Genomic DNA, 21234 nt, shown 5'->3' on the forward strand with positions numbered 1-21234 from the left:
ACAGAGGCCATATGGCCCATAAATCGTAAACTATTAACTATCTGGCCCTTTATAAAAGTTTTCTGACCCCTGTACCAGACCGTAGCGTGTTTCAAAAGGTTTCAATGTGTTGGTATCAAACACACCATGTTTTCTGACCAGAATGCAGTGGAATTAGAAATAAATATGAGGAGAAACAAAAAAATTCTCATTCATTTGGAAATTAAAAACAACACTTTTAAATAACTCATCAATTGAAGAAAAAATCAAACTGGAAATTAAAACATTTTTAGAGCTTAGTGACAATTAGAATAATATACATTAAATCTTGTAAGATGCAGCATAGGGGGCCGGCCTGGTGGCGCAAGCGGTTAAGTGCGAATGTCCCACTGCGGCGGCCTGGGGTTTGCTGGTTCGGATCCCGGGCACGCACCAATGCACCGCTTGTCAAGCCATGCTGTGGCGGCATCCCATATAAAGTGGAGGAAGATGGGCACAGATGCTAGCCTAGGGCCAGTCTTCCTCAGCAGAAAAAGAAGAGGATTGGCAGATGTTAGCACAGGGCTGATCTTTCTTACAAGAAAAAAAAAAAAAGATGCAGCCTAGGTAGGGGAATTTGATAGCTTTAAATACTGTATTAGAAAAGAAAATTAATGAGCTAAGTATTGTACTAAAGAGGTTAGACTAGGAGAGTAAACCTAGACAGTCCTTTTATCTACAAACATATAATTCTATCTGGAATACTGAATATATTCTTATTACTATTTCAAAGGTATTTATTATGAAGAAAGCAATTGAATTAGGTAGTTGACCTCTATTGGTTGATTTTCTCTAAGGAGTCCTTTTGTTCTTATCCTGCTTTAAAAAATTCTTACTTGTGTTAATGATAATTTTAAATCTACCTGAAGGATGGCTTAGAAATTTAACATCTAAATAGACTTAAATGAAAAGTTTATAATCTTTGCATCGTATTTTACAGTCATTAGAGTTTAAACTAAGGTACCTCCCGTAAAATTTGGGTTCTAGGCCACTAGAGTTGAGAACTATCAACATAACATACCTCTGATGCTATATTATGGTTTATATTTCATGTTTTACATACTTCACATGCTCTTGGCTGTAAGGAACTTTATTTGTAGCTTCTGAAGCAGTTGGCACATTTAAGATATTTTTTAACTTGACTAATTATTACACTGAATCTTGTTATTTTCATTTAATTATTTTTTTTTTTTTGTGAGGAAGATCAGCCCTGAGCTAACATCCATGCTAATCCTCCTCTTTTTGCTGAGGAAGACGGGCTCTGAGCCAACATCTATTGCCAATCCTCCTCCTTTTTTTTTTTTCCCCTCGAAAGCCCTAGTAGATAGTTGTATGTCATAGTTGCACATCCTTCTAGCTGCTGTATGTGGGACACGGCCTCAGCATGGCCGGGGAAGCAGTGCGTCAGTGTGCGCCCGGGATCCGAACCCGAGCCGCCAGCAGCGGAGCCTGCGCACCCAACCGCTAAGCCACGGGGCCGGCCCTGAATCTTGTTATTTTTAAAGGTACAGGCCTTGGCTAAGCTTTCTAACATATTATTTTTATTTAGATTGGATCATTGCTTTTCCATTGATGACTCAGATGATGCGGCCCAGGACTTTGGTCCGCAAGCATTCCAGCTATTGTCTGCCGTGAATATCTTAGGAGAAAAGTTTGGAATTAGAGTTCCAATTTTATTTCTCTGTGGATCTGTAAGTATATCAGTGAATAACCTTTATAGTTCTTCTTTTACTCCTATTACACTTTTTTCAGAGTTTTGCTGTATTACAAGTGTAGCTTTGGCTTTAGATGAGTTATTAGAAACTGAGAGTCATATTAAGTTCCCAGTTAAGCACTGCATTCATTACTTTTGACAAAACATGTGCATATCACATATGCTGTTTTCATATTTCAAACTGATGTTCAGCTCTGCACCTCAGTCTGGAAGTGTTGTATTAGTTCATTACATTGCAGTTGGTTGAATCCCCAGACTGGTCTTTCTTAGGATAATTAAGAAAAGTTAACTTTCGTTGTGTCAAGGGACAAGTAGAACAAAATTATATCGTTTGGTGCCCTGGAAAGTAATAAATTCTTTGAGCAAAACTTTAATTTCAATGATTATTTGCAAATGTCTACGTTCAATAACAATATTTGGCAATATATTTTTTCTTTCTCTCTGTTCTGTTTTTTATTAGAAGTATTTAAAATTCCAAGAAAGTTTTTTTTTTGCTTTACCAATGAATAGTCAATTCAGCTACTTTTTTCTGAGTGATTAGGGTGCCAGCATTACGCTAACAGTTGCAGGTGCAATATGAATGTCATGACCCTTACAGTTAAAGAGCTTTTTCTGTAGTCCTTTTGTTTATATGATTTTATTCCTGATTTAGAAGTCTGTAAAGCAAAGCTAAGTACTGCATGTTGATATTAGTTGAATATATCAAAAGTGGGAGATAGAATCCTTTGCATATATGTACATTTATTAAAAATATACTTAAAAGTAGAGATTAAAATTTTCACTTTGTAAGTAGAATTTTTAAAATAATTTGGGTAAGCAAATAACTTATTCGTTAAATACTCGAATGCTTCATGTAAGTATTTATTTTATGAGTTTTTATTTAAAAAGGGACACACTAAATTAGTCAGTTGAGAAATACTTTTAATGAAATATGTTGAAAACATGTTCACTTCTCAGGTACTGATGATTTTAGCTTCAGAATGGAGTTTAAAATTTTGTTGTTAAGTCACAAGTTTGATTAGAAATTTAATAATAGTGTTGCCTAAGGAACTTAGTTTTAGCTGCTATGAGTGCCACTATTTTTTTTATAAAAAGAATTTAAATTGCAAGGGATAGGTTAAATATAATTGAGATCCATGAAAATTTCTTCTGTCTCTATCATCTTCAAAACCTGTGTATCCCAGTTGATTGTATAGTTTATAAAAATTATTCTTGTTTTAATTTGGTATAATCCAGCAGTATCCAGTATCAACAAATAAGTGTAAGTGGGCTCCTAGATGAACTTGAACTGGTCACAAGAGAGATCAGATTTCACCTATTATTTGAAAACCAAGTCAGACCGCTTATACTGACAGTCTCTTCTGGGATTCCTCAAATTAAGAAGTTTATTCTTTGTGAAATTTTATACTACCCCTGCTAGATAAAGGTGTAAAACTTTTAAAAAAGTACCACTTAACGAAAATTTGTAGACATTAACTACAGTGAAAATAAGGCAAGTTTTTTTTCCCCTTTGTGGCAGTGATCTTGGTGTCTACTGGGATATTATTTTTTAAATTATAATTGTAATTCCTTTGGGAATTTAGTAAATCATCCACCTTAGCTAATGTAGGAAAAATTAATATCTCTGTGGATAATTTTGATCTGAAAGATGATAAATATTTTAAACTGGGAACTCTTGGAGTTTATTTAAAGAGATAATATTTGTAAATATATAACAAATATAATTTCAGCACCACATGATTCTCCTTTCTTATACAAGATTTTTCTAAATAGTATAAACGACTATGCAGCCCATCCAGGTATTTGTGAATGGAGTTTAAAATTTTGTTTTTAAAGCACAAGTTTAGTTAGAAATTAAATAGTAGAAATGTTTCCTGAGGAACTTTGTTTTAGCTGTCTAAGCAGCTCACCACATGAATATCTTTAAACACCTTGTGTGAATGAATAAGTGATAAGGTATGCAATTATCTCAATTTTATAGATTAGGAAACAGAAATACAGTCATTAATTTGCATAACCAGGAGATTAAGTGAAACCTCTTCCCTGATCTCATTATCAAAGTTTTAAACCTTATCATGGCTCCAGAATTAGCTAACACTTTTGATAAAAGATGCTTTGACTATAGCCATTGGAAAACTATTGGTAGTTTTAAATCACCCTTTATAATTTTCAAAGTATCTAACAGGAGAGGGTTATCCATTTAATTTTCTGGATAAGTTATTTCATCTGATTGAAATATATTCCTAGAGATAATTATTATTACTTTATCTTTTGTTTTTATTTTGTACATAGAATAACAGCTCCAGCAATTACTTTCTTAAGCCCTGGTAGCTCAGAGCTTCTTTGGCCTGTAGGAACTGAGAAAGAGACAAAAGAAAAAAAGCTTTTTACAAAAACCAAAACAAGCTTTTTACATTTTAACTACTTTAAGTTAACTAATTTAACTAAAATGAAAACAACTTTTTTTGTACTTTAAGAACATAGAGATTTAAAACTTCTTGAGTTAAGAGTTTATAACTATTTTTTCCACTAGTTATTAAATATTTGTTTTTGTGTAAGGCACTATACTCTGTTTTCTGGAGAATCCAAAGCTGAATTAGATGAGGCTTATCATCTAGTATGGGAGTGTTACTTGGGAAGAAATAAGTATAGTGTAGCATAGAAAGAGATAAGGAACATATGAATAGATAGAAAGTATTATTGAAGTTCTGAAGAGAGAGCGCTTGTTAATAGCTGGGAAATCAGAGGAGTCTTTGTGAAGTTATCGCTGGAGCTTTCTATTTGCTGGGAGATATAGTAGATTTTGGCATTCAGAGATGGAATGGGGGAAGAAAGGGGGAGGGGAATGTGGCATTCCCAGCAGAAAGAATTACCACAAAAAGCAATTGTGATTTTTAAAGATAAGTTAATTCAAAGAAGTTGTAACTTTGTTTGTTTTCTCTGTCAGATAGTGGTGCAAAGACTGTGATTTTATCAGAAAGTGATACTTTGGGTCGTGTATTCTAGCCAGTCAGCTCTCTTTATTCTACCACTTATCCATCAATTAGTAGGTGTCCATATTCCTTGATAAGTCAGTTTGATGCCCCTTATTTTTCCAACTTGATTTTTAAAGGAAAAGAATGAGATGATAATTCCCATTTTGAGTATATCCCATAGAAGTATGGACTCTTAGAGCAAGACGACTATTTAACCCTGCCACCTTATTTTATAGTGGTTGATCCAGAGTCCCAGAAAGTTAAATGATCTGCCCTAGAGTCCCAGAAGGTTAAATGACCCGCCCTAGGTCATACTGTTACTTTGTGCCAGAATCAAGATGAGCAAGAAGCTTTCCTGACATCTATTCTAGTCCTTTTTCTATTTATTATGCTGTACACATGCAGTTTTAAATTTGTATTTTTAGGTTGAATGATCTAGAGATACTAGAGTGAAGATTTGTGGTTGGTAAGGGATGTGTGTGTAAAATTGTGCCCTCCTTGAAATCAGTGCCCGAATTCCTATATCCTCTATAGCAGCTTTCTCATCCTACGCACTTTTACTCCATCGGTGGGTTAACCTGGAAAGAAAATTAACTAGAACACGTAAGCAATTAATGGAGGATGCCTTGCTCAGAGTAAGAAATTATTAGACATTTGTTATTGAAAATCCTTATTGTATTCTGTTTTTTCAAAAATGTTGCTTGGTTAAGTTTTGATTTCTTGTTGAAAAGGGAGTATGATTTCTTTAAAATAAAAATGCTCTGTCTCAAAGAACCGAGATATTTCGTTCTATGCATGATGATTGCCATGGAAACAAGACAATGTAAATTTATTCACATAGTATACAGTATTCACAATGATTATTGATCATGAGGAGAGGGAACAATTACTCCCTACTGATTAGAAAAAAATCTCATGCTTCATTCTAGTAAATGTGTTCATTCACTTCAGGTTTTTTTTCTGCTTATGAAAGGGAAGGCTAGAGGAATAACTTTTAGTGTCCAGATTGCTAATTAGTACTAGTTAGGCAATTAATACCTTTGGTGTTAGTAGTTTGCAAGCAATAGAATCTCCTACTGCAAAGGTAAGCCCCTAGCAGATGTGGAGTGCCATTATGAGTGTTCCAGGGAAAACTGACTAGATACTAAGTCACGGTTTTTGCTTTTAGATTAAGAAATTCAGGTTGAGTTAAAGGATCAACTGTTAACTAAGGAAAGAAAGTTAATATTATTGAGCCAGCCTCTGTCCTGGGTACTCAATCTTTACTCCATCCCCAAGAGATAGAAACTATTATTATGCTTGTATAGCAGCTGAGGAAATAGAAGCACAGATAAATAACTTGTCCAAAGTCAAAAAGCTAGTAAGTACCAGAGCTCTGACTTGAATTCAGGTAGTCCAGCTTGAGAACCTGCACTAACTACAGTCAAAATATATATGTATATGTATGTACATCTGTATGTATATCGGGGGGAGGGGGACGTGTGTTTGTGGGCATGGTATAGTAATAAAAGATTAGAACTAGTACTCTGGGGCCTGTGTTCTAGTCCCAGCTCTAGGACCTTAGGATACCACATAATATCTTTGAGCCTCTGATTATTTATGAGCAGTATGCGTAAAAAATGACTAAGTAGATTAACAGCCTCAGTGTCCCTTCCAGCTCTGAAATTCTTTAAGGTTTGATTTTAAACATTCTACTCAAATCAACCCAAAGTTAATAGCATAGGCAGCGATTGTTAACAAGGAAAAAGGTGCCACATTGTATCTGGGTGTTTCTATTTCTCTAAGTCTTGTTCTAATAAAAGTTTTGTAAACATAATCAAGATACTAAAGCTCATTACTTAGCTACTTTAATAAAAAGAATTCTATTTCTGTTTTTACGATTTAATAGAATGCGTGTTATAGACTGTTAATTAAACCTATCAGAAGCCTAGCTTTAAGCCCAGTGTCTAGGTGCTGATGTGTCTGTGATGGGAATTTACCGTAATTTAATCTGATCTCAGCCTAGATTCTTTTGTGTGAGGGATCCGCCTCATTTAGACTATTTCACTTATATTGACATTTTTAACACTCCCAAAAGATAAACTTTTAACTGTAACATTCTCATCAGTTGAATAAAACCAATACATTCATAATAGAGAGCCTTACAGTGCCTGAGTTATGTCTGCTGGAACTCATCCTATATATTCTTTTGATTTTGATCGGTGTATTTTTATATGCATTGATTGTTAAACCTTCATTAGGGTATAGATGAAATGTAAAAATGTTGAATTACAGGCTGTGTCTGTTTCTAAAATTTTAGACTGTGTTTTATATTGAAATTTTTAGAATACAGTAACTGCTTGACATATTCAAGAGATGAACGTTTTTGAAACATCAATATAACCTAAAATACAGTAGTTATATTAGAAAGCTCATAATTACTCTAGCTGATTTAAACAAAAACATATTTATTATTGAGCATTAAATAGCTTGTAGTATTGTTGATAAGATTATACTGCAAAGTAGTCCACCACAGGAGCTGCTGCCTCTTCCGTACTCGAGAAGCTATCTGTCAATTTGGGAAGCTGCCACTACAGCACCTGACCCCCAACTGCACTGAAAGGGGCTGTAACATCAGGAAGGTTCTACTTCTGCTCGCTCTGGGAACCACCCTGCACCTGCTATAATCTGTATCAACAAAATGGATGATGCCTCTTGATACTTAGGAACTAGTAGTTTTATGCTGGATCTTTGCTAACACTTTCTCGCAAAAAGAAAACCCCTCCACAATCAAGTGTATCTACAAAAATAGTACTTCTTTCTTACAGATGTCATGTAAAAATGCTTCTGACTAGTGGAACTTAAATCATGTTCGGAACCCTAGCTGAAAGGAAATTTGAGAAATAGTGTGTATAACTTCCCAGATTCTGTGGTAGAGGAAGTCACAGAGGATGAAGGCTAGAATGACCCTTGAATTAGAATCTGCCGTCTTCACCACACATACATTAGACAGGAGCAATTTTCCATAAAGCCCTATGTTCATATCCTACTGTATACATACATTTAAAAGTAGTATTTAAGTGTGTAGAATGAATGAAAGAAGTAGTAAGAGGACCAGGTGAATGGAAAAGTACTTTATAGAGAGTGAAGGTGGGGAGAGTTGTCTACATTAGAGGACGAGAGAATTGTGTATGACAGACTAGCTTCCCCAACATTTCTAGAACTTTTCCTAGTGTATCTCAGTGAAGCAGCTACATCAGAAATGATGAAGTAAACCTTGCAGTGCATCGTGAACAAAGGCATGGTAAAAACAGCCACGCGGTGGAAACCCTGAGTCGCTGGGCTGCACTTGCTGACTAGCTATCAGGTCACACTGCCTTTTAACGCCCGTGCTTCTGGTCTTGAGCTGTAGATTATGATCACTGTTTTCAAACAGTGATGTGGGTATGTTAATAAAAGGTCTAAAAAGCAGGGGTTAAATATTCCAAACATATCCAAACTGTACATTGGGAAATGCATGTAAATTATATGTGGAATTTCGTTATTTAAAACACAAAAGGAACACTATTTTGATTATATATTTATTTGTGACTTAAATATTCAGAGCTAGCAGGATGGGTATAAAAATTTTGTAGGTGTTTAAAGCTGAAATTTAGTGTTAAATCCAAAGAATTAATACACAGTGTTGTGTTTTACCTGTTTACTTAAATAAGCATTTTTAGATATTGATTTTATTCCTAATTTCAGAATTCCAAGTATCTTGCAGATAAACATCGCAGTCATAGTTTATTTGGCACTGGCAAGGATCAAACAAGGAAGTGGTGGAGGGCTTTTTCCCATCAGCTCGTGACTGAGGGATTCTTGGTCGAAGTTCCCAGGCCTAGGAAATTTGTAAAGATTTGCACGCTTACAAAAAAGGTAAAAATGTAGAAGTCTACCTATTTGATTTAATTTTTCTCACTATGTATTAAAAGGTTCTTCTTGCATTCAATAGGGTAGAAATTGGCTTGATAAAGCCAATACAGGATCTCCTCGGAGACTTATCCTTCAAGCTAATGAAGAATTGTGTCCAAAGAAGTTTCTTCTACCAAGGTCCATTTTTCAGGTTTTTTTTAAACTTGCGGGTTTTTTGTTGTTTAATTGATTCAAATTATACCAATTTACAGGCAGCCTACAAGTAAAATGAGTAAAGATATTGTCTTTACATACCTCTTTTAGTCAGTTTGGGAGTGTGGGTCAGTGGGAAAAAGATAAATCGTAGAAGACTTTCCAGGTTAATAGGAAGCAGTTGAGTATAGTATTTAGAAAGCGGCTTTCCTATTGATTAAAGCAGCAGCATTGAGATCAGTGTTGAAGAATCCATATACCATGTTTCCTTCTTAGGTGCAGAAGGAGGGAACAGAATACACTTGTTGCCTACTTTTTATTACCTTTACATGTTATCAATCATGTATCAGTTTTTTTCTTTTTTTTAATTGAGATATAATTGACATATAACATTGTGGGAGTTTGAAGTATACGTGTTGGTTTGATACACTTGTATATTGCAATATGATTACTATAGTAGTGTTAGCTGACGCCTCCATCATGTCCCATAATTATTTTTTCTTTTCTGTGTTGAGAACAATTAAGATCTAGTCTCTTAGCAACTTTGAAGTTTATAATACAGCTTTGTTGACTGTAATCACTAGGTTGTGCGTTAGGTTATCAGTTTTTCTTTTAAACTTAAACTTTTCAGAGCTTTTTCTGGGGAAAAAAACCAATTTGAAGAATCATCACTTCTAAAAGAGTAATATAATCTTATCTGCCTTTGTAAGAGTGGAGGTATGATGATTCATGTATTAATTACATTTTAATATTTGAGATAATTTATTTTTATTATTTTTCAGTTCTAAACCTGTGTCTTCAGGCACTGAACAACATTCCTCTAGTCAAATGCCAATTGAATTAACTGCAGAGAAGGTTTGTTTTTATTAAAGAGGTGGTTCTTATTTATTTCATTCTTTATTGATATAACTCTTATTTTAAAATTTTATATTTTAATTCCTCTCCAATTAAAGAGGAAAATGTCATATATAACAAAACATAAAATTTGGAAAAAGAAGTGATATGAACAGAGTAAAATATGTGATATATGATTTCTGGGGTTAATAGCACAGTTAGAAGTATTTGAGAAAGTAACTATTTTGATTCTTTTAGGCCTATCTTATAACTTATTTGGCTTGGGTTTTTTTTTTTACATATTATGATGTGTAGAGTATGGAAGAATAAGCCTGATTCCTAAATGTTCTCATTAAAGGTAAACACACATAGACACACACGCATATACATGCATACTGTCTTGCTTTGTTTTTGGATCTTAGATAACTATTACGGATTAAATACTTATCCACAGGCAGACTTCAGCTAATTAGAACACTGGGGTATTAGACAAATGTGGTGAGTTAAATTTTCTAGTGAACTTTTTCTGCTTTATTAAAGTATGCAGAATGTAATCAAATCATTTTTGTACCTTTGGCTCCTGCTGTGTGTCAAAGAATTCTTTTGATCATATATTCTCTATAGGTTTGTGGGGAATGGGACATTGCATTGCATTGCTAACTGCCTTTAGAACCCTAGAAGTTGATAATTCAAGGGCTTATTTTCAGGTGATTTATTTGATGACCTGGTTAGTCAGAGGAAAAATTGTCATTGTGATATTTTGTATCTTATTTTCTTCATATTTAAAAGTTTTTTGAAGCTTCTAATTTTTTTTTAATGGACCTTTATATGTTTAAAAGCAGTCTAACTTGGAGATGTATTCTTACAAAGCGTTTGATAAAATTTCTTCTGGGAGTAACATTCCTACAAAAAGGTACAAAGTTCAAAATTTTTATTTTCTATATTTAATCAGCACTTTTTTTCTTTCTTTCCTAAAGATAAAGGTCTGTCAGAAGTTGGGCTGTTTCCTTGGCAGAAAGAAGTTAAAGCATAAACCTATGAGTTAGCTACTATTATTTATCCCCAGTTTGCGGTTGAAGATACCAAGGGTTAAGAAGTTACCTGCATGCTCTTGAGCAAGTTAGTTAATGGCAGAGCTGGGTTTCAGATTTATATTTGTCAACCTGTAGCATCTAAACACTATTTAATTATATTTGTATGAAATATATATTCCCACTCCATTTTTTTAAAAGAAGATTTCATAGCAACATAAAGTGGTAGATATTAGAGTTGATAAGAATAAAGGTAATGTACCTATTGTACTTTTAAGCTTAATATTTGACTTGCTGACTTAATAAAAGAGTGATGAATGTACAGAATTACAGAAGGGCTGAAGATGGAGAATTTGAAAAACTTGTCAGGGCCTATACACAGATTAAATGACTATGTTTACATACATATCAGGTGAAAGGAAATGAATGTGCTCTAATACTGTTATTCACTTTCTAATGGTTTGATTACTTAGATAGATAATACTGCTTTGGATCCAACAAAAGCGTTTACCACAATACTAGTCTCCCACCCAATACAGTTTCTTTTTGTTTGGATATGTGGTTTGTGAATACTATGTTTAGGTAAACAAAAACTTTAAGGAGCGTATAAAACAATGAATCCATTCAATATGCTGGAGCATTTCTTCATTTAAACATTTGCTGTGTTTTTACTAGGCGTCTTCTTTGCGCCAGGTACTATTCTAGGCATTGAGATTCAGTAAAGAACGTTAGAGACATAGTCACTGGCCCTCCCAGAGTTTATACTGTAGTGAGATGTACAAATAAAGGAACATAAAATCGCAGTCCAGGGCTGTAACACTTTGGAAATGCATAGAGGCTTAAGCAAGGCTTCCCAGAAGTGACACTTAAGCTTGAGGAGAAGTTAGGTGAAGTGAGGGGAGTTTTCTAAGCAGAGGAATGACCCGCATACTAAAACCTGAAAGCAAGAGAATATATGATATGATTGAGGAGCTCAATAGTATGGCTAGAGATTACCTGGCACAGGGAAGCAAGAGAGTGGTAAAATTTAAGACGAGATAATTAAAGAGGGTCCGGAATAGCCAGTTCCTTTCAAGCACTCGACTTGATCATAAAGGCATTTGGGAGCTAAGGAAGGGTTTTAAGCAGAACAGTGACACCATCAAATATTATTGAGCCTGGGGGTTGACAAACATTTTCTGTAAAGGTTCAGATAGTAACTATTTTAGGCTTTGAGGGCCATGTGGTCTTTGTCTCAACTGCTGAACTTCGCTGTTGTAGCCTCAAAGCAGCCATAGATGGTATGTAACTGAATGAGTGTGGCTGTGTTCCAATAAAGCTTTATTTATGGACACCAAAATTTGAATTTCATATAATTTTCATGTCACAAAATGTTCTTCTTTTGTTTTTTTTTTTTAACCATTTAAAAATGAAAAAAACTATTCTTGGCTTACAAGCCTTACTGGAACAGATGGATTTGGCCCATGTACCCTAGGGTGCCAACCCTTGATTGATGACTCTGGCTGTGGAGGGATGGATTATAGGAGGATTGGAGTCGCAGAGACACAAATAAAGAGGCTATTGCAGTAGTATTTGCAAGAGATGATGGGAGCTTAGACAAGAGAAGTGGCAGTGGTCACAGAGAGAAATAGATTTGTAAGATTTTTAGGAAATAGAATTGTTAGGAATTGGTGATTAAAAAGATAAGTGGGTTAAGCAAAATGGAGGATTTGAAGATGACTCTTAGGTTTCTGTCTTTGATTGCAGGTGAGAGTGTTGTTATTCCCTGCATTGGGCAACATAAGAGGAAGATAAGTTTGAGAGGTTGGATGTTTAGGGGATGAGGTTAAATTTAGGAATTTAGTGATAGACATACTGAGTTTGAGATACCTGTGGAGTGGTCCAGAAATTAATTTTAATATATGGGCTTAGTGTACAGAGGTGAGAAAGATGGTTACATATCAGTAACTTATTTTAAAATTCATTTGCATTTTCATTAAAGTAACACATGTACACGGTTGAATAAGTCAATTGGTACTTAAAGGCTTATAACAGAGCACACTAGTCCACACCCTTTCCAAATCCACTTTGTCCTCTCTATAGAAGTGGTCAAGTAGATAATAACAACAATAAACAAACACATAGGGACAGAGATTGGATTGGTGGTTACCAGAGGGGAAGGGGGGAGGGAGGAGGGTGAAAGGGATAATTCGGTACATGTGTGTGGTGATGGGTTGTAATTAGTATTTTGGTGGTGAACATGATGTAATCTATGCAGAAATAGAAGTACAATGATGTACAACTGAAACTTTTACAATGTTATAAACCAATGTTACTGCAATAAACAAAAAATTAAAAAAATAAATAAAAAAAAAAAAAAAAAAAAAAAGAAGTGGTCACCCTCAAATCTCCCAGCTGGGTTCTCTGGTGTTTGCCTCCATGTTTCTAAGTGACGTATTTAGATTAGTATTTTTTGACTTAACAGGTTTAGAAATTTTCTGTTTACGTCTTATCATGGTAGATTGGGACTTATCTCCCATATCCACTTCCCTCATTTCCTCTCCTTCAAACCTCCTGCCCCCAACTTAATTATATTTCAAGTTTGGTCATATTAATAATTTCCTTTTACATTATTAATATTTACTCTAATATTATATACTACTATGCCAAACTTTTATTATGGCCACCACTACCTTAATTTTCCTTGGTGTTAATAATTGTCTTTTTTTGTTTTCTTTTCTTGGTTTTTAGTGTTCCGATTACTAATTTTTCTTTTCCCCTATTTTCAATCTCTTTTTGTTTGTTTCCTCTCTTGGAGAGTTCCTTCACTTTATATCCCCTCCCATTTAGTGAAATTTTAATTTTGGTTATCAAATTTTTAATTTCTAAGAACTTATTCTCTTTTTGTTTCTTTAATAATGTATAGCAATCTTTTCTTGTTTCGTAGATACAGTACCACCACTTATCTCTTTGATGATATTCCTTATAGTTATTTTGAACTATGCTTCTGTGTACTTGTAATAGCATTCAAAGGCAAAACATTTTTTATTAAATGTTTTCCACATATCTTTCTGCTTTAGGGATAAGTTACCCAGAATTTTGCCAGTATATATGGCACTAAAATTTCTTTGTGAAATAATTTAAAATACCATTTTGTAAATAGTACATTAGTATAAAGACTTCCGTAAATACTAACATAAAGGTTAAATTAATTATACAATTTAAAACAAATGTGTCATTATCTTGACTAACCTGATATTACTAATTCTTTGAACTTGGAGTTACCTTTCCTCTGGTTTAAATCTATTTATTTTAGTGAAAGGGTTTGATAATTGTGAAAACAAAATCTTACTTTACACTGTAGATTTTGAATTCTTGCAACAGAGGAATTTATAAACATTTCTTAAATATCAAGCATTGTTCTTTCCCTTTCCCCCCAAAGGGAGGAATTTATTTCAATTTGGCATCTTTTATAGGCTATTTTATGCAATTTCGTTTTTGTAACTTTTTCTATTTATAATTAATTTATCAGTGAGAAATGCCTCTTGTCGAAATTGGCGTTCTATCTAATTTGCTGTCTAGCACCTTTCACACCACGTTGTTTGCCAACTGGGTGTTTTTTATCCTTCAAAAAGTAAAATTACTCCTTTTGGCTTATTTTTCTTTGTTTGATTTTGAAGAAAATTTTGAGTAATTTGATTAATCCCATGCTAATGTTCCTCATCAACCGAAAAGTGATATCACATAAGAATCATAGATTGTATTCCTATTGGTTAAAAAAATGTTATCTTCAGTATGGATAAGGAGTATTTTCTTTGAAAGCATTTGATTGAGGACGAGGATGGGGCAAATACTGTTCTTAAGTATACCAATTTTGTGATAAACTCAAATTATAATTTTTAGCTTTACCATTATAATGAATGTGTTTGATCCAAAATGTTTAAAATCTAGGCTGTCATGTGAGTAGCAAGTTGCCTTGCTGGTATTTCGAAGAATAAATGTCAGTATTGACTTGGAAACATATTCTCATTTTGGGAGTGAAATAAGAAGTGAACTAGGAGAAAGAGAAGCTTTTATTATTTATTTTCTTTTAAATATTTTAGCGTCATGGTGAAATCACCAAGGAAATCTTACAAGTCCTCAGAACCTGTTATTTCAGCGCAAGAGCAGGAGACTCAGGTAGGGCTTTTGTAAAAAGACAGTTTATGAGAGGATATGACTCTATGCATGCTGAAATTCTGTCACCAGTATTTTAAAAATTGTTCTTTAGCTAAGAGTTTGAGATAGAGTTCAGTTTATTTTCATCCTAAGGGAAAATGTAATGTCTGAAGCTCTAAAAACAAAGGGCTGTATTTTTCCAAGTACGTTTAAAAAAATGTTGCGTCGTTTCTTTGTTTTTTTTGTTCAGACTGTATTATATGGCAAATTGTTAGAAACTAGGCAGAAACACGCCAATAAAATGGATGTTCCTCCAGCTATTCTGGCAACAAATAAGATACTGTTGGATATGGCCAAAATAAGGTAAACCATCTATTTTTGTATGTGTTCTAGCTTATTTTTTTCTAACATAATAGATTTGTGAAATATATCATTAAGTGTTAATATGCCTATGGCTCCAACTTTCACATCTGTGAGGTGAGTCCCAAATCTCCATGCTGTTGCCGATGATCTCTTCACGGGGGTTTAGTTCCACACATTTCTACCTGAATGAAAACCGGCTGTTTTCAGCAGTCAGATCCAGTGTATATAAAATCTAGCTCATTATCCACCAGCCTTCCATACATGCATTTCATGTAAATACCGAAACTCTTCTTTCTGAATTTCTTATTTTTGTTCCCAGTTATGCATGTTTAAGACCTCTGATATCATTTTCACTCCTCTAACATATATCCCCTTCTTCGTCTTATTTAAATAATTTTTAGATTTTTTATTTAAATGTTCCTTGTATGTCTGCCCATGCCATCCCTCTTTTCTGTGACACCATTTAGTTCAGGCCATTACCCTTGGACTATTGTAAAAGGCTCTCAACTAGTCAGTCTTTCCTCAGTCTCTCTCTCTGTGTCATCTGATATATGAGTACCAAATTAATCTTTCTTTATCGTGTTGTACTTCTGCTTAACTAGTTTCCCACTGTTTAACTTCTTTAGCTTACAATTCAAGGGCCTCCATTTATGGACTTAAACCCACTTTTCCATCTAAGTCACAGGATTTTGAATGGGTTTATCTTACCTGGATTGCTCATCATTTGTTGAAGACCTCTTTTCAACCTCCGTATGCTTATTTACAGTGTTACTTCAGCCTTGTCGTTGCCTCAATTCCCCAAAGCTCATGTTAGGAAATCCTTCAAGATCTAGCTTTATTATTATTTTCTCCCTGAAGTCTTACATGTTCTTATCAGCAAAGTAATTCCTCTCGCTGAAATTTATAAAGGACTTTTAAATGATGATTCTAAAAATGCTTTTGTGGCACTTAGCACACAATGATTTATATATATTTTTGTTATTATTGGTGTAAATGTGTTATATCTTTTAGATTTTAAATTCTGTGAATAAAGATATTATGTTTCTCATCTCTTTGTGTCTTACAAAGCACCTAGCACAACAACTAATAAATACTAGGTGGTCAATAAATATTTAGAAGAGGGGCTGGCCCCATGGTATAGTGGTTAAGTTCTCACTTAAGTGAGAACTTAACCACTCCGCTCCGCTTTGGTGGCCTGGGGTTCATGGGTTCGGATCCTGGGCTCGGACCTACGCACCGCTTATCAAGCTATGCTTTGGTGGCATCCCGTGTACAAAATAGAGGAAGATGGGCACAGATGTTAGCTCAGAGCTAATCTTCCTCAGCAAAAATAAATAAATAAATAAATATTTAGAAGAAATTATTTCCAAAGAATAGTTGCCTGGTAATTGTGTTCATCTTTTTTGCTTCCTTTAAAAAAATTGTCACTAAATTTCCTTTTTTTTTTTTTTTGTGGTGGGGAAGATTGGCCCTGAGCTAACATCTGTTGCCCATCCTCCTCCTTTTGCTGAGGAAGATTGGTTCTGAGCTAACATCCGTGCCCATCTTCCTCTAGGTTGTATGTGGGATTCCGCCACAGCATGGTTTGGTGAGTGTTTTGTCAGTCCACACCTGGGATTCAAACCTGCAAACCTGGGCCGCCGAAGTGGAAAGCCCGAACTTAACCACTACTCCACTGGGCCGGCCCCTGTCAGAAAATTTCATCCAAGAGATGTTACTTTAGTGCAGAATTGTCTAATATTACATAGTGCTTATATCTTATCATAATTATTTCATTAAAAAATAAATATTCTAGGGGCCAGCCTGGTGACATAGCGGTTGAGTTCAGCACGCTCCACCTCAGCATCCCGGGTTCACAAGTTCAGATCCCGGGTGCGGACCTACCCTACTCGTCAGCCTCTCTGTGGTGGCGACCCACATACAAAAGTAGAGGAAGATAGGCAGAGATGTTAGCTCAGGGCCGCTTTTCCTCACAAAAAAATAATAAATAAATAAATATTCTAAGACCACATTTTAATATTCAGAAAAGATATTTAAAGGAAAGGAGTAATCATTAGATTGGCAGATTTTTAGAAAGAACACATCATACAGCCTCTTGGATATTGGACACAATAAGAAATATTATGTTAAAAGCCTAAAGTAGTAAGCAGGTTTACTGTAACAGGTAAACACTTTGTAAATTATGAGTGGAACTTTCTTCTGAGAGTTTCTTAGTCTCTTAGATGTCCTCAGAGCCTCATAGTTTTTCTTTTCATATCTATTAAAAAAAATATGATCAATACTAGAGTAGAACATTAGGTGTTAGCCTGTTTCTTTATGATAATGGCCTGTGTTCCAGTTAATACTGTGTTTTTGTGGTGATGGTGGTGGTGGTGTTTTTATTCGTAAATTACTGAAACAGTGAATCTTTAAATGGTAGAAAGCAAAGAAAGATATTATAAAACAGGATTACCTATGTTATACATTGTTTTTGATTGTTGGAAAAAATATATGTTTTTTAAGCATCACTATGAAGGTGAACATCAGCTGTGTTGCTGGATTGATAATGTTTCAGTGGTTTCTTGACTTCTTTTTTTAATGTGGCAGACCTACTACCGTTGAAAATGTGAAAAGGATTGACGGTGTTTCTGAAGGCAAAGCTACTATGTTGGCCCCTCTGTTGGAAATCATCAAGCATTTCTGTCAAATAAGTAGTGTTCAGGTAAAATACTATGGTTTGCAGGAGCTCTGAGAGAATATGTATTTTTTGACCGTTTCAAAAACACCCTCCAAAGGCAACATTTTTTTCCTTTATTTTCATTTCTACACTGAACACTTAGAAAGTGAATTCAGATTGTTTCTACAGTAAATCAGTTATAAAAACATGTTCATTACCTAATTTTAAAGATGATACTAAAGTAGTTGTCTAGGCTGCTCATGTTTATTTCTATTTTATTGAGAGATTTTGTTTTTAAATTTGAATAAGTGCTGTATTTTAGGCTGATAAATTCTAACTTTTACTTTCAAATGTAGAAAGAAGTTAACGCTGCAAAGTTATGCTTGCTATTAGTTGGTATATCAGTTGGTATCCCAGTCACTTTGTTTTTCTTATTGTTTGTCATATTCCCTAGTTACCCTCCCCTTCCAGTCGTGCTGCCTTTTGATATTAAGTAGATTCTATGTTATTCTCTTCAGTCTTAATAGCATTTTCTTCATATCCTTTTATTACTTCTAGCTCCATTATAAATGACCATTTCCACGAGGATCCTTTGGGTTACTTTCTTTAACTCCACAGGCAGACTCCGCTGTGATGTGTACTCTGACACAGATGAGGTGGAGTGAGGTGGTGGAAAGACTACTGGACTCGGAGTCAGGAAATCAAAATTTTAATGCTGCCGTAGTTCACCTAGTGAACCCAAACATGTTCTTTAACGTCTTGGAGTCTCCATTTCCTGACCTACACAATGAAAATGATACTTTCCTTCCCCATATCAAAGAAACAACGGGTGAATTAAAAACATAAAAGATATGGGATGTGTATAAAAAGTTGGAAGAGTTAAAAATATGCAAGGCAGTATTGAGGGATTGTTTTTATTTCTAAGAACCTCCTGTAAGCTATGGACAGGCCCATCCCACTTCAGAAAAGTCATTCTCTAACTATAAGTAGAAAACTCTTCTGCTTTCTGTATGTAGCGTTTCCCTCTTTTGATGTAGAATATCTTTGGCGAGTTAAAATTTTCTTTTCATACTCTTATGCAAGGCATCATATGAAAATATCTCATATTTCATTTGGATATTTTGAAAATAAAGTTACAGTTTCTTAACAATTTGATGAAGAATACCATACTTAACCAGTGGTAATTGAATAAGTTTTCTCTCTTTGGACACTGATGGTAGTACCTTCTTTCATGAATTCATGGTATTATTTAATAATGAAACCCCACTTCAGGAGACGAAATTGAAAGAGGGCAAAAGATAAATGCTCCAAATAATAGGTATTAAATCTTTTTGAACCTTCTGGGTAGAGAAAATGACTGCTAATTTCTGTGGTTAGGAATTACACCTGGATTATTCTGCAAATACAAGCCATTTATTAAAGAAATAAATTAATAAACTTAGACCAGTTTTGTTATTTACTGCTTTCATTAAGCTTTTAATATATTTACTTAAAATTTTGAAGTAAAACTTAAATACTGTCAGAATATAAATCAAAAGTTACAAATATGAGGACATGGATATTAAACCCATTAAGATGGCCATTTAGGAAAAATATGTTAAAATAATTTTATAGAAATACATTTTATGAAAATTATAATTTTTTTACATATCCACCCCCCTCCAAAGATGAAGTCATATTTGGCAGCTGCTTAGAAAAGCCTTAAACGACACTTAAAAGGTGGGTTAAAACAGCATAATGTAGTCATAATGAAACCTGTAACAAACTAATTAAACAAGTTAGAGAGCCTGGTCCCTTGATGAATAATATTGGTGTCATTTTGATAAGCTTTTTTATCTTTGTGGTCCATTATTGTATGTATAGATATATGAGAAAATATTTATGAGCTTTTCTTTGGTAAAGAAATTTACTTTTTATTTCCATATCCTGTCATTTAGGGATTTTAATCAAAAATTATATTAGCTGAGTATTGGTTTACTGCTTTGGTGAGAAATATAAATGTTTGTTTGACTTTTTCCATGTCATATATATGATGCCTAATTTTAGAATTTGAATTATCTGACCCAACGCAGTAAAGTGTTTTCCAAACCTTTTTGGGATTTCACTTTTCATATGAAAGAATATCAGAGCTATACTCTCACATCAACACAAAAGATAATTCCAATCAAATAATCTTAGGGGTGGGGATTTGATGTTTTGAGCATATAACATGCCTAAGTGAAACAGCCAGGTGTTATATGTTTCTGTTTCTATTTTAAAGCTTCAGAATAGCTGTGTTTTGCAGTTTTTAGTAAACATGCATCAAGGTAGAATACATATTTTCTGGGGAAGTCTAGCTGGCTACTCATATGTGGCATTTGCTGTGGTCTAGGCTAGGAGTTTAGTCCTCACCCTGGTAATCTTAAATGTTTGATGTGTCTTGTCATAGAGTAGTTGTGTTTTTGGGAGTAGATTTGCATTATCCTTCTCTGTGAACTTGGTTTATGTATCTGTGTATGTGTGTATATAAATATAAGTGTAAATATTGGAATTCAAGTTCATTATAGTGAGATATACAACTGGAAAGTTTCACTTGATCCAACCAGTGTGTTCCTATAGAAGAAGATATAAGGGAAGCTGTCTTGTCCAAAAGTTGTTTAGGAAGCTTGGCATATAACGAGGGAAATTCTGATAGTGTCTTGAGTAGTTCCTCAGCAGCAAAGGCAGGTTGAGGCATTCTCATGCACTATTTGCCAAGAAAATATTCAAATCCAGTTAGCCAAGACGTCTTCTCATCTGAGCGGTGCTTGGCGTGGCATTGCCTACTTTTGTCCTTCTGCCTTTCCTATTTATATATTTCCATGATTGACTACTCTCTGTTCTGTTTATCTATATAGAATATGATTTGATTCGATATTTGCTTATTAGAATCACATTCTAGCCTACCTTCTTGAGATTATTACTCTCATATTACTTTGCTAAGTGTGTTGGATGTTTCTAAACCCTTTAGTCACACATTTATAGACGATATCATGACTTTGTTACATAAAGCCTAAAATCTTTATGGATTTGGCAGTATAAGTGACAGTGGTCAACATTTCCAAGACCTCGGTGTAGGGGTGTCTCATTGTTGTCTCCAAGTATAGAGTACACTATAATCCTGAGGAATCTGGCTAATGGAGTTTGATTTTAAGCATCCCTAGAAATTTAAGGCTGAATTTGACAGTGTTAAGGTCTCAAGTGGAAACACTTCATTTTCATTTAATAAAAAATATTCTTCCTTGAGAATCTAAGGGTGCTTAGAAACAACCTGGAGACCTTTCTCGTGGTGTTGTCTGGCTTCTCTGTTCCCAGTCTGCCGTTGTCCCAGGAATCTGTGAACTAACCTACAGACTCACTTTTTGTTTAGGCTAGAAATGGACTAGTGTGGGTTACAAAAAG

At 34.4% G+C, this 21234-nt stretch overlaps 1 protein-coding gene across 6 annotated transcripts in view; it reads left to right on the forward strand.

Moving 5' to 3' along the window:
* WRN (WRN RecQ like helicase) overlaps positions 1 to 21234 on the forward strand; it is a 123050-nt gene that overhangs the window by 81764 nt on the left and 20052 nt on the right. For 2 of the 6 annotated variants that reach the window (XM_087418488.1, XM_087418489.1), the window contains 8 exons: positions 1568 to 1709; positions 8434 to 8604; positions 8681 to 8778; positions 9576 to 9648; positions 10467 to 10540; positions 14741 to 14816; positions 15046 to 15158; positions 17745 to 17859. In XM_087418488.1, coding sequence (XP_087274614.1) covers positions 1568 to 1709; positions 8434 to 8604; positions 8681 to 8778; positions 9576 to 9648; positions 10467 to 10540; positions 14741 to 14816; positions 15046 to 15158; positions 17745 to 17859 — 862 coding nt within the window. Of the gene's footprint in view, positions 1 to 1567; positions 1710 to 8433; positions 8605 to 8680; positions 8779 to 9575; positions 9649 to 10466; positions 10541 to 14740; positions 14817 to 15045; positions 15159 to 17744; positions 17860 to 19481; positions 19534 to 21234 lie in introns of those variants that run through there. The other 4 variants (XM_087418492.1, XM_087418490.1, XR_015548834.1 and 1 more) reach the window with 4 other exon arrangements.

The sequence above is a fragment of the Ceratotherium simum genome, chromosome 28 (assembly GCF_057802395.1).
Source record: "Ceratotherium simum simum isolate JZ-2026a chromosome 28, ASM5780239v1, whole genome shotgun sequence".
Taxonomy (NCBI): Eukaryota; Metazoa; Chordata; class Mammalia; order Perissodactyla; family Rhinocerotidae; genus Ceratotherium; species Ceratotherium simum.